General features: G+C 26.5%; 1 protein-coding gene across 1 annotated transcript in view; it reads right to left on the reverse strand.

Moving 5' to 3' along the window:
* The window catches only part of LOC105847086 (uncharacterized), a 116,092-nt gene extending 100,507 nt beyond the window's left edge, over positions 1-15,585 (reverse strand). The window contains exons 1-2 of the mRNA XM_065796200.1: positions 15,193-15,585; positions 1,243-1,354 (exon numbers count right to left, since the gene is read on the reverse strand). Of these exons, the coding sequence (XP_065652272.1) occupies positions 1,243-1,354; positions 15,193-15,519 (439 nt within the window). The 5' untranslated portion in view covers positions 15,520-15,585. The remainder of the gene's footprint in view (positions 1-1,242; positions 1,355-15,192) is intronic.
* Positions 15,586-15,916: the final 331 nt, after the last annotated feature.

The raw sequence follows: 15,916 nt of genomic DNA on the forward strand, positions 1-15,916 counted from the left end.
ATTATTTTTCAAAAATTCATACATATTCTAAAAAATTACTTAAGCGTGTTTCATATGTTTTTGAACTTTTTCAGGTGTGAAATGGAAAAGACACCTACCACCAGGCTCTTGACACACTGAATAATGCTCCTTTTGATAGTAGCAGGATATTGTTTATTGGAGCCTTCAAATATTAGTTGAACTTTTGTATTATCAAACCACCCACCAAAAAAAACAAAGTGTGTAAAACTCTTTAAAAAAAGAGACTGAATAATTTTTTCTTAAGCTCGCTTAACTTTGTTGTGATCAATATCTAACTTAGTATCGTCTCCATTAATTATTCTTGCATACATCCAAGCAGCTGTCGCAATTGCAACTGTTTCCGTAAGCCTTTACCGTATCGTATGCTTGATAAAGCTTGGAAATACTTTTGAAATTCCTTTGACCTCCTAAACGCTCCTGAACTTTATTTTGTCGATACCTTAGATTGAGTTCAGTATTATTGTTTGTTAAGCAACATTTATTACAAAGTAGTTCTTCTGTTTTGCTGAATTCAAATTAAACTTTTCTTTATGACTTGTAATTATTTGTTGCAGTTCTTCAGACGCTTCTTTTTTTAACTATACATAAAGTATTTGAATTTTCATTTCTTTTAAGTCTGCTAATCCAATTTGATGAATACTAGTAGTCTTTGTTTTATCTTTTTGCCCATGTATAAAAACTAACTCTTTCTTTGAAATATTTTTTTTTCTTTTTTGCAGGTGCATCTTATGTTTTTATTGTATCTGCCTTGTGTAAACAGACCATATCTAAGAAGATCTCTTAAAGTTAATAACCCTGATGCAAAAAAATCTGTTACAGAACCTAAAAGTTCCGAAAGCTTTAGTCCGCTCCTTTTCCCTCTTTCTAGTTCTCTTTTTCCTCTTTCTAGTTCTTGATGACATTTATTTTTTTAATTTTATTTAGCTCTATGAAAAGATTTTAGTGCGGATTCTGCTAAAATTTTATTAAAAAATCAAACTTATGCTTTTTATGGTTTGTACATTAGGTTAGTAATCATCAATCACATGTTTTGTTCTAATCTAGTCCAAAAAGGTATTGATAATGCTAAATTTTAATTTTAATTTTCAAGTTCTATAAGATTCATTTAGATGAATTGTTTTATTTCTTTAAACAAACTTTAACACTTGAATATACTTTTAAAATTTTTTTTTTTTTGTTTTAACTATTTTATTGAATTGCATAAATTAAATTTTTTTATACCTTTCTTGCAGTCACAAATATACGGGCGCCGATTTTTACCAGCACAAGATGGATGGCATTTGCATTCTCCGCATGGATTCAATGTTAAACTGCAGCTAAGAGAACAGTTTGGCTAGAAAAAAAAAATGCAGTAAGCAGTAAAAACCAAAGTATTACTTTAAACATTAAAGACCTACCAAATAATCATTAGGAGTTTTTAAATAAATCAGCAGAATATATAAATATATATATATATATATATATATATATATATATATATATATATATATGTATATATATATATATATATAAATTATATATATAAAAATATATATATATATATATATTTATATATATATATATATATATATACATAAACAAGCAACTCTTTTAAAATAATTTCAACAAATTAGAGTGCTCCATGTTCTTTAAAGAACAAAGCAACTGCAAGTTTTTTCTAATGACTCTTTATTGATAAAACACAGTGTTAAATAAGAAAAATTTATGTAAAGTGGTTTTCAATTAATTTATATATATATATATATATATATATATATATATATATATATATATACATATATATATACATGTATATATATGAATATATATGTATATATATATATATATATATATATATATATATATATATATATATATATATATATATATATATATATACATATATATATATATGTATATATATATACACGCATATATATATATATATATATATATATATATATTGATATATATATATATATATTTATATATATATGCTTATATATTTATATATATATGCTTATATATTTATATATACACGCATATATATATATATATATATATATATATATATATATATATATATATATATATATATATATATTGATATATATATATTTATATATATATGCTTATATATGTATATACATATATATATATGTATATATATATATATATTTATATATGTATATATATAAAGATATATATATATATATATATACACATATATATTTATACTTAGGTATATATATATATATATATATATATATATATATCTATATATATATATATATCTATATATATATATATATATATATATATATATATATATATATATATATATATATATATATATATATATATATATTATATATATATATATATATATATATATATATATATATATATAGTATCGGACAAAACGAGTGCAACCAAATGATGCTAATTTAGTTTCTTTATACAAAAGTGCTGCAATTTTTCAATTTAGAGAAATAACTATTTAACTATTTAGAGACAAAGTCCTTCAAGTTTTATTCATTACAAACTTCATTATTTGTGCACGAAAGTTAATAAATTAATCGAAAGTATTAAAAAAAGTTGATTTTCTTTTGAACAAAACAAGTGCAACTCGAAAAAATGTTGACCAAGATGTATTTTGCTATCAATATTTCGTGGTGAATCCTTTGTTGTCGATCACAACCTTGCATCTTCGAGGCATATATTCGATCAGGTGATCAATAAAATTTTGTGGAATCGCTGCCCAGGCCTTTTGGATTTGTTTAAACGGTTGATCCTTATTACGAACATCATCACGATTAATTCTGCGGTTGACAATCTCCCACAGGTTCTCGATAGAGTTAAGATCCGGAGATTGAGGCGGCCAATCGATCACGGATAAGAGGTTGTCTTGAAACCTCTGCTTTACTACTTTTGCAGTGTGTTTCGGATCGTTGTCTTGCTGAATAACCCATTTTATTGGCATATTTCATTCAGCATGAGGTGACATAACATCATTCAGTATATTTTTATACATGAAACGGTCCATTGTTCCATCGTTTTGATGTATTGGACCTGGACCGTTAGCAGAAAAACACCCCCAGACCATTACGTTGCCTCCACTATGCTTCACGGTCTAATGGCAGTAACGTAAATCGAGGCGTTTTACGTTACTGCCATAAGTAACGTAAAACAGTCGGTCGACATACACGGCAAATGCCAACGCTCCCAATGATGTTGAACTTCGATTCATCACTGATCAGGACAGTTCGTCATTTCTGCATATTCCAGTCAATATGAGATGTAGCAAACAGGAGTCTTTTTTTCTGATTTTTTAGTGAAATCAGCGGTTTCTTTGCAGGGCGTCGAGAAAACAATCCGGCTTCAACAGCACGTCGTCTGATTGTTCGGTCCGATACAGGCAGCTCTAATTGTTTTTGTATCTCGACTGATGATATCCAGGAATCCTTCATGACGGATCCGACGATCAAGAATCTTCTTTAGAAGTGGTGGAACGCGGTCTTCCACCTTTGTTATCTGCTTCCAACTTCCCCTTAGAACGATATTTGGAACATAGTCTTGATACGGTCCATTTTTTCACGCGATATTTATCACAAATAATTTTTTGTAACATTCAACTTACATAATCGCCAACAATTTACTTTCTTAGTTCCAATCCAAGACTGTCGGGAGCCATTTTTGCACTTGAAGTCATAAAATCAATAAAAATAAATAATCACGCTTCTCATGGCTTATCGTGTTACATTTACCTTGTGATGATACAACAATGCTCTGTGGAACACAACGTCTTGGTTGGATGTGGACTGTATTGATGTAATGAAACACTTGTTGTATTTCACTTCTTGTATTGATGTTCTTCGATAAAACACTTTGATAAAACTCACTTCGATAAACTGTCTTGTTAATACTGACTGAATTACATGTCGGTTTACATGACTCTTATATAGTAAAATAAACCTGTGTGAACCTGTTCTAGAAGATTCTAGATGCTTCTTTTCGATGCTTCTGGAAGCTTCTGGATGCGTCTGGATGCTTCTGAATGTTTCTGAATACTTCTGGATGCTACTGGATGTTTCCAGATGCTTCTTCTGGAAACTTCTGGAAGCTTATGCATGCTTCTGGAAACTTCTTGATACTTCCTTTAATTATTAAAAAACTTCCGTGACGTTGACACGGACCAGACTTAAGAAAATGAAACAAACCAAAAAAGTTGCTCTTGTTTTTTCCGCTGCAAAATGGCACTTGTCAATGAAATTCTGCCTGTATGCTGTCATCTGTCAGCTGATTGCTCATGTCATGGCATGCTATGACTCTAGACTCCTAAACTGTTTGCTGTGGTAGTATAGTTCGTTTCGTTTTTAAGACATGTAAAATTAGGAACACTTTTTAGCATTGTTCGATGCTGGTTGCAAATGTTTTGTCCATTACTGTATATATATATATATATATATATATATATATATGAAAACCTGAAATATTTTTTATCAGCATTTATATTGGTGTATTGAAGTTAAACTAATCTCGTATAATTAAAAACAACTTGCTTGCGTTACAAATCTGTCTACAGTCCTGAAGGAAACTGTTACGTTCTTTAGAAACCATATTTAGTTAAACAGGTATTTAACAAAAGCAAATAATGATGGCGATACCATGTTGCTCCTTTGTAAATTGTATTTGAGTTACCAAGTTGTCACGCGTTATTTGTTGGACGTCCGTCAGTCGTCTTACGGACGTCTGGACGTCCGTGAGACGTTCAACGGACGCTCCCTCGGACAACGCATGCCCACTGGGTAAAAAACAAGGTGCTATACGTCTTTTAAAAAAAAAAAGTTATAAAAATAAATATGGCTATTAAATTATTAAACAGACATTTGTGAATAAATGAACTGTAGCGAAATGCGAAGAATGATATGGATGTATTGAATTTTATTACCAATAAATAAGTTGTGAAAATGGTAGGTTTAGTTGATGATCAAGAATAAAGAAAAGCAAAATAACATTTTGCGATGTAAATTATCTTATCTACAATATGTAGACTTATTAGATAGTATATATTGGATATCAAGTTGTAGTATGTAGTAGTAAAGAAATTATTCAAGGAAAAGAAAAATAATTGTTGTATTAGATTATATTATTTTTTTTATTCGTTTTTTATTTAAATCATTTACACGTTATAAATATCATTTCTAGCCTCTTTTAATATATTCATCATCATACTTGTGTGATTTTTTTTTTCCTCATAATTTTTTTTCCTTTTATTTACACTTTGCAGGAGAAAAATCTATGTATATCACTATTGTGCTCATCACTATTGTATTGTGTTACGTTGAATAAATTTTTGAGAATGTTATCTTTTAAATTTTGAATTAGAGCAACTATTAGGTTCTCTAATTCACATTTTATCATACCAGTATAAAAGTCCACAAGGTTATGCGTTATTTTATAGGTCAAAATAAATCGAACCTGATTCTACGGTACTCAAGACAGTCAAGTTTAAAGATAGATATATTATACTTTTTTTTTTGTGTGTATTATAGTTTATTTCGTCATCCAGCTAATTGCCTTTTTCGCGCCCATCTCATAATATTACAAGTAAGTAAACGTAAAAATAAAAAGATTGTAGTATAAAAATGGCGACAATTTAAATGACAAGTTAAAAAATTGCTTTTATCTCGTTTTCACTTTCTACGAGTATCAGTAAAAAAAACATTATTTTCAGTAAAAATAATAAATCTCCGGTAAATAAATAAACCCCCAGTAATCAACTTAATTTCCAGTAGATTATTATTTACTGGAAATTTAGTTAATTACCAGCGGTTTATTTACTTACCGTAGATTTATTATTTTCTACTGAAAATAATATTGTTTTTACTGGAATTGGTAGAAAGTGAAACCGGGATAAAAGCTATTTTTTACTCGTTATCTAAATTGTCGCCATTTTATATCATGGAGACATTAACTGTCATGGAGACTTTAACTATTTATTTCGGCCAGTAATAGCATGTTCTCATTATTCTAAAGATTATCTAAATTGGATGGACCAATATGTCTATTACGTTGATAAAGAATCTAATCCTCCAAATGTTCCTCAAGCACGACCAATTAAAAACTTTTGGGGACATTTGGCACAAAGGTTTACGAGGAAGATTTGCAAGCTTCAACAGAGCAAGTTTTGGTTGATGGAACTAATAAAAACTACAAGAAATTGATATAAATTTTTTGCAGTCGCAATGCGTCATAGAAATATTGAGATCAAATGCAGATTGTTGTGTTTTTTCATTTAAAATATAATTTATTTTTATGAAAAGATAAATACTTTATTTAAAAAATATAGTAATAGTTTTTTTTTTTTCATTTGTAAATATGATATCGACGTTTTTATTTTGTCTGATAACTTAACTAATTAAAATATCTTTATTTCTTAACCAAATAAAATATCTTAAAAATATTGTGAAGCAAGTTATAAAAATTTTAAAAAGCTTCCATTGAAAAACACTTTTTTGTTGATTTTTTTTATTGTAACTTTAAATACCAACTTTGATAATTTGTTTTCAAAATTTTCTAAAACGGTTTTATCTTGTTGTTCGCGAGACATACTGACATTTATTACCGTAGCAAGCCTTTTTTAAGGCTAAACATAATTTGTACTCTATTCCTAAAGAAAAAAGGCCATTTTTTAATGTCTATTATATTGGTCGACAAGTAACTGAAAACTGTTAAGTTATATAAAAAAAGACTTGATTGAATATTTTCAATATTTTACAATTTTTTCTTGATTAAAGGCGTTGTTGATTAATGAAAGGCAAAAAGTACAGAAACATTTTTTTTAAATTTGAACTATCTAAAAATATAGTTAGCAATAAAATAAAGAATGCTTTTAAGACTTCTCGAAAGCTCTTTCATCGCAACCTTGCTAGGGCACTTTTGACTTTACAAATCAATAAGTTAAAAATTTATGCTACGCTTTAAAATGGTTTAAATGTATACCGTTATTTCAATCAATACTTTCAAGTGAGAAAAATAAAAATAAGCTATAAGAAATGAACATTTTCTTTGCCGTTTATACATGTTACATGAGTTAAATGTTTGGTGCCTGGCCAGAAGAAATTACTGCACAATGCTTTGCACCTAGGAAGTTAGCACTATACAGTGTTTGTTACCTTCCGGTAATGCTTACTGTGCAGTGAATGCTACTGTCAAGTCAATCCTGCCTACTGCACTGGCGGAAATATTGGAAAACATTTTGAAGTTTCTTTTGAAGTTAACGAGCTATTTAAAAATTAATTAGAAACAAATAATTGAAATTTAGCATCAAAGTTGCGTTTTAAATGACTTATTCAAACTTTTTACTATTTAGTTAAAATCAAAATTGCGGTTGTTTATCGAATAAATTCGAAATAAATTTATCATAATCAAATAAAATTGAAAAAAAATATATACATTTGTTATATTATTTTCAAAACGAATGTTAAAAATTGGAAATTTCATTATCATGCTTTAAGGTGATACTCGCCCATAAAAGTTTTAACAGCCAATATAATTAACTTTGATGCAATATTTGTAAAAAACTATTTGCATTAATAAAGCATTTAAAGTATATATAATAAAAACTTTGAATATACTCAAAACATGCAATTAAAATTATATTGCTGAGACAGCAATATAATTTTAATTGCATTTTAAACAAGTATTTCTTCAAAACTAGTCAAAATTTAAGTCTAAAATTTTGCAAAAAGGTTCACAACATGTTGATTAAGGGATTTGACCAGAATCACCATCATAATATTTATAGAATTGAAATGGCGGCATTTTAAGGTAAGGGTTTTAGCTTCCATGTAAAATGTGTGCTGCCAACATCAATATCTCAATAACAGCAACCTACAAAAATCTCATTTTGGTCAAATCCCTTCACAGTAATCAGATGAACAATTGGTGAAAACCTTAACCATAATCTTCAAGTATTTAGAAAGATATTCGTGTTCAAAGTAGAAAAAATAAGTTTGCAGAGAAAAAGCAAAAAAAAAAAAACAATTTAAAACAAATACAAACAATAAATATCTTTACAAATTTCTGGACAAATATGAGTCATCCTCAACAAATCCTTTCTTATACCTCTCAGCTTTTTCCTCCTCAATTTCGTTACTTCTTTTTCATTTTTTTTTTCATTTTACTAATGCGATTTTTGTCTTTTTTAATTGCGCCAAAAAAGAAATATTTTCCCAAACGAAATCCAATATGCTGAAATGCTTCTTTATGTAAGACATAACCCCATTAAAAGATATAACTAACATTATAATTTTTAGAGTTGTTATTATTTATTATTATTTAACTATGATAAGTATATCATTTTCTATTACTTTTACTTCGCAAAAAAAATTTAAAAAGGGATAGAACTTCATGAAAACACACCTATAAATAAGTTGAATTTGCCTGTTGCTATCAAAATCATATTGCATCCAATACTCATGGAACTCAGTTATAACAAACTTTTATCAGAGTGTTTACGCAACCATACACAAAATCTTAATGAGTTTCAAACCAAATAATTTGGAAAAAAATGCTTGAAATCACATTTTGTTTAAAAAAGTATTTTAGAATCAGCTGTTTTCTCAGTCACAATAACAATAACATTAACTATAATTATAAAAGTTGCATTAGTATCAATAAAAATAATGGTATTAATAAAAATAATGATATTATTAAAAAATATGATAATAATAACAATAGTAGGGGAAAGAGAGGAGCATTCGGCCGCTAAATACATTTTTGCATATAAAACTTTTTAAAATTCAGAAGTAATAATTTTTCTAATTGTATTTACTTTTTAGATCCATTAGCTAAGTAATGATGACAAAAACAAAAATGCGTTTATTTGCGACTAAAAATTTTTATTGCAATTAGCTGTAAGCTCCCTATAGCTAGGGAGCATTTGGTCAGACGAAGGGAAGCTTTCAGCCATGAACGAGAAGTTATAAAAATAAATAAAACAATATGTGAAAAAGAAATATTTCTGAAATATACTACATACATTTTTTATAAAGAGCAAATTTGTAAAAAATAAGTTAACTCGAGTATTAAAATTATAACAGAAGTAAAAAAATAATGCCGCTCCTGAAGTTCCAGTCATTGGAGGAGCTTAAAGTTTGGTTACGATACAGCAAAGAAAATAGAATTAGGCTCACCTTTATTTTTCGTTCTAATTTAATAAAAATGACAGTGAAACAGTTATTAAATCTACTTAATTTCTTATTATATTCTAGTACAAATAAAAATTTTATAAATTGATATGTTTAATTCATTACAAATGAAAAAAAAATTTAAAGTATTCAATTTGTTGAGAAAATAGAACTAACCTCATTTACGTTATATACAAGAAATTACAGAAAATATTTTGTTTTATATATATATATATATATATATATATATATATATATATATATATATATATATATATATATATATATATATATATATATATATATATATATATATATATATATGAAGAGCTCATTTTCAAAACGCTGTAAATCCATTTTTTGGGTTTTGAGTAAATCGAACTTTTCTCCTGCATAAAGAAATTAAGTATTTTGGAATAAGTTATCATTGATTTAGTTAAACATGTACTTTATTAATAAGATTATAATGTCTACTGAAATTGAGCGGTATGAAATCGATGTATATTTTCAGTGGTTATTTTTGTTTTGTTTCAAAACGCTGTATATCCAAGTATTATTTACTAACAAAACGCTTTATATCCATCTCATTAATAAAATATATCTAGTAATGAAACATTATATTATTTTATTATGCATTCTAAGATCTACGTTAAAATTTTGTTCTCCTTTAATATAAATCAGCAACTTTTTTTAAACAACTCACAAGTGCAACTATAAAAATATATAAGGTGTTAATGAGTATTTTATCTTGTATTCAAAAACGTTAATAAAAAAAACAACAAAATAAATCATGTTATGCTGGAATTTTTTTTAAATATTTGTATCTTAAATTAAACATGTTTACAAAATTCACAGCTAAAAAACATTTAAATCAAATTATGAACTATCTTCTTCACTAAGGCTAGCATTATCTTCAGTGGCATTACAGAGTGGTGTTTTATACATACTAAGTATTCTGCCTTCTGCTCCTGCAAGACCGAGAAGACGAAAAACATCGTCTTTCTTAGCAAGTTTAACACAGTTATTTAATTCCAAACGTTGCGGTCTAAATGTCTCCCATGTCTTCCGTTTTTTAAGGATACTGTGTGATTTTGGCTCAGAATGGTAACTAAATGCAACTACTTCGAGCTTGTCTGAATTTATAAAAAGTTTTTTTGCTTCACTGATTTTAAATGTTTTTTTGCTCATGACATACTTTTTGACTTCTGATTTGAAGTCATGTGCTGACCAATTCTGCCCGTAAACCATGACTTTTCCATGCCGGCTAAGTATGCTTATGTATTCATTAGGCTCAAAAATTTGGTCTCTTTTTTTAATATCTAGCTAAACTCGACCAAACACGCGATCAGCTGGCAGATATGAGTGACCTCGTTCTGGAAAAGTATGTGTAATCTGCAGTTTATTAAAATATTGTTTTCTTAGAGCTAGAAGCATACATGTCATATTTATTTTTTTGTTCTGGCCATGCCATGCATCAGAAAACAATCGAAGTGACGAGGCGTTGAAACATTTATCTTTTAAAACATTTTTAAGTAGATGTTCTATAACTAAACAGATCATATTCGAATCTTTCCTATTTTCACACTCCATCCAAATAAAAAAATATATATAGTTAACAGACTGAGACTTATCACCTTTATGAATAACAACACCAAGGACATAAAAATAAAGCTGTCTAGAATAGTAGGCTTCTCTGATTGATAATTTTGGTAGTACAAGGTTCTCCATCATGTCAAAACAGATAGTGATCTCATTGGGATGAATATCATTGAGAAGACTATAAAATTTTCTGGCTTTCCTTCGATGAAGAATGAAAAGAGCAGTTTTTAATTTTTTTTGGTTACCAGTAATATTTTGGTTTTTCATAGCCAGCTTATATGTTTGACATGCAGAGCATGTATCTGTTGCTGGATATCCAAAAGCTAAATTGAAATGATTCATAAATACCCTATAATAATAATGGTAGCCTACAGTAGCTACAGTATAAGCATTGTCTTTATCCAAAAAAAGTTCGTACATCCGCTTTACACTTAAATCAGAGGGCAAATATTTACGTCCTGAAGCACCTTTTCTTCCATAATGACTTGCTCTGCAATTAAAAGACTAAATATGGTTTTTCATAACTTCTTTCTTTTCAGAAAAAGCTATTTTCTTCCTGTCTCCTCCTCTATTTTCAGGTCTGGTTGCTCCATGTTCATACCAGTGTCTTGCAATTCTTAAAACTCTATCAGGTTTTATGGCTGGAATAAATTAATAAAATATTAACTTTTACTCATTAATTTTTTTTAACAAAATATACATTCTATTTCTGAATTAAAAGTAAAGTAATTTTATACTTACACAATACTGAACAAAATGAAGCTTGGCAAACTCGTATTTTAATTTCCTCGCAGCATAAAAAGTACTCAATACTCATATTTCTTAACTTTATTCGATTATTATATTTCACTCTGACTCTTTTAACACTGATTATATTAAGCATTGACAGTATAGTAGCATCTTGTGATACTTTATTTGCAATACTATAGAATTCTGTATCATTTTTTAGCAAATGATCCTTTGTTATATCTCGAGTCTGAAATAAGTCAATCAATAAATAATTATTTTGCCATGAACACAAATTATATTTTGTATAATAAAACTTTAAACTCATAACTAAATTATAATTTCAACATACGAAGATCATTAATTTAAAAAAATTCACTTTGCAGTAACCTGAAACATGATTACATGATATAGTAGGAATTTTTCCTCCGCTTGAATGTCTAATAAACTTATTTTTCTCTCTTGCAGAGCATTGTTGTTTTTTTTCGTGATTTTAACGTTGACACAACACTTTCATTTAAACCATCCAAATCAGCCATCTTTATTATCATTATTTAAATATGACTATTGCGCTTGCGTGGAGTTAACTTTATATAAGCACGGATTGGTCAAAAAAATATACAGCACATTGAAAATAAACTAAAAAAATTATACAGCGTTTTGAAAATAAATAATTTTTAGAGCCTAAATTAAAAAAAAAAATTAAACCTAATTAATTACTTACAAACATTACTTAAAAGTATCTAACTTTCTCTTCAAAATTATCCACTTAACGCAGTTTTTTCGAAATTGGCGCTTACCGCGTTTTGAAAACAAGCTCTTCATATATATGTATATATATATATATATATATATATATATATATATATATATATATATATATATATATATATATATATATATATATATATATATATATTTACAGAATTATATATATATATATATATACATATATATATATATATATATATATATATATATATATATATATATATATATATATATATATATATATATATATATATATATATATATATATATATATATATATATGTATATATATATGTATATATTTATAGAAATATATATATATATATATTTCGTTTGTAATAGAAATATATATATATATATATATATTTATAGAAATATATATATATATATATATATTTATAGAAATATATATATATATATTTATAGAAATATATATATATATATTTATAGAAATATATATATATATGCATAAATTATATATATATATATATATATATATATATATATTTATAGAAATATATATATATTTATACATATAAATATATATATATATATATAAATATATATATATATATATATAAATTTATATATATACTTAGATTTTAAGTCTAAGATTTATAATGTATACATTATAAATCTTAGACTTAAAATGGTTAAAATAAACTTGTGTAAAGCTAAATCAATGTCTGTTATATAAAAAAACAAAAAAATCTTAAGTAAACAACTGTTTTTTCAAGGTTACTATCTTAATTTAGATGTGTATTTGTTGTTTTTATATGGTTCTGTGCCTAAAAAACCATGACGTACTATTAAGTATTCGCGCATAAAATTTTCGGAAATGTGAAGGCGTCTATTATAAACGCAACATATAGACGAAAATCGGGTAATTTAAAAAACTTTAAAACTCATCTTAAATCATTCATAACAATTATCAATAAAACGCGAGGTGATGTCATTTTGATCTAAACATTGACCTAAAAAAACATGATACAAATAATAATTTTAAAATTTTTATAAACACTCTTCTTCACAATAACTTAATTCCAACAATAAACAAGCAAACAAAGGTAACTAACAACTCTTCTACACTTCTTGATATTATAATAAGTAATAACTTTCAATATAACTATCTTACATAGATATTATCAAAACTGACTTATCAGATCTTTTCCAAACATTCTTAGTTACTAATAACATAATAAGTAACAGCATTCCTTTCGTATTTAGGCGACAGATCAATGAAAACGATTTAATGATTTTAATTTAGCAACAATCTTCTTAAATCGCATTCTTTTTTCAGATGACTTCAATTTTTTTCATTCTCACAGCAATATTAAAACACTTTTTGAAACAGCTAACAAACAGTTGGGTAATAAGTGTTTTATAAGTAATAAACTCTCTCTAAATGTGGATAAAACCAAGTTTATTTTAATCCATAAACAACCAAAGAAGATAATATTCCCACTAAACTGCTAAATCTAATAATCAATAACGCTAAAACTAAAAAAGAAACTTCAGTAAACTTTATGGACGTTATATTAGATGAACATTTTCGTTTGAATGAACATATAAAATGTATTGAGAAAAAAATGTTAAAAAAATATTTCCAAGGTATATAGGGCTAAACCATTTCTAAACAATAAATCTTTAAAAAGTTTGTATTTTTCTTTCATTTATTGTTATTTGATTTATTCTAATACTGCATCAGCAAATACAAATCATACAAAATTTAAAACATTGTTCATTAAACAAAAACACACATGCAAAATATTATTTGGAGCTGATAAAACTGTACCATATGATCGTCTTCTGCGCATGCTTGGCGCATTAAATGTTTATAAAATCAACTTACACTACGTTTTAACGTTCATGTATGAATTAAAGATCTCCTATCTCCTAAAATGCTTCAGCCCAATTTTGACAAATTTGTTCATAAATACCTAACAAAATTTTCATAATTAATTCAAAATCGTATACCTTATTTGTGGAAAAAGTTTCCTGAAATTGCAATTACGAAAAAAGATAAGATACACAACAGTTAAAAAAAAAATTAAAACAGGCGTTATTACTTATGGATTTTAACATATTCAATTTTAAATGCGTCTTTTAAACTAAAATTAAATTAAATTTTTAACAGATCTTATTTTAAATGCTTCTTTTAAACTAAAATTAAATTAAATACGTCAAAAAATGTATCAACATTTTTTCATTAATTTAGTTATGGTGTTTCCTATAATCTTGAATGTTATTGTTGAAATCTAATCTGAATTCTTGAATATATGTTTTTTTAAACTATCAATGAATTGTTATTTGTTCTACTTTTAAACAAATTGGTCATAAGGTATACATATATATATTACGTAAATAAATTTTATTTTCAATTTTTCGTTCTTTACTTGAATATTACTTTTTACATGAATATTGCTCTCAGAACTTTTCCTTAAACAACTATATGTATGTATCTATGTATGTTTGTATGTATGTATGTATGTATGTATGTATGTATGTATGTATGTATGTATGTATGTATGTATGTATGTATGTATGTATGTATGTATGTATGTATGTATGTATGTATGTATGTATGTATGTATGTATGTATGTATGTATGTATGTATGTATGTATGTATGTATGTATGTATGTATGTATGTATGTATGTATGTATGTATGTATGTATGTATGTATGTATGTATGTATGTATGTATGTATGTATGTATGTATGTATGTATGTATGTATGTATGTATGTATGTATGTATGTATGTATGTATGTATGTATGTATGTATGTATGTATGTATGTATGTATGTATGCATGTATGTATGTGTGTGAATGTATGTATGTATGTTTGTATGCATGTATGCTTGCAGTATATTTATGTAATTATAGATAAATAATTTTTACCGGTTTCATAGAAATAAAGATAAATCCCTCAGCAAACTGAACATTCGGAGAAGTTATATTGAAAAAACGACATTTAAACGAACTATTGTTCAAACTTTCGGCGTCAATAGATTTGCAAAAGTATTTGCCATAGCAAGCAGCGACGCATTGGTTGTAATTCGTGTGTATTTCTACTATATCTGTATTGTTAATTACTTTTTTTTCTTTGAAAACAGTCACTGAATAACGAGTTAATGATTTTTGCGCTGGGTAACTATATTGCATCACTATCTCGCTTAGTGAAAAAGTAAGAAGGAAACAACAAATAAGGTAGTTTTTTCTTTTCATTTGAACCTTATATTCATTATCAATCTTTTTTGAAAACTTTTTGTGAATAGAATTGACGTTTGTTAAAGTAATTCAGCAAAGAAATTTTTTGTTAGTTGCTATATTTGTTATATAATTGATGCGTATGTTTTTTGAGATCATAACTTAAATACGTGAATTAATAATTAAATATAGAGTTTTTAATAATTTCTTGCGGCATATGACTTGCAAATAAAAATTGTCAAATGGAGCGTTCATATTTATACAGAAAAATGGAAGAATAATTATTGATGAGGTTACATTCAGGATTTTATTTCTAATGCTTTGTATTTGGATTTCTAATAAATTGTTGCCAACATGGTGCATATCAAAATATCTCATGAGCTCTTAGTTTGATTCAAAAAATTGAGGCAATGAA

The sequence above is a fragment of the Hydra vulgaris genome, chromosome 04 (genome assembly GCF_038396675.1).
Source record: "Hydra vulgaris chromosome 04, alternate assembly HydraT2T_AEP".
Lineage (NCBI taxonomy): Eukaryota > Metazoa > Cnidaria > Hydrozoa > Anthoathecata > Hydridae > Hydra > Hydra vulgaris.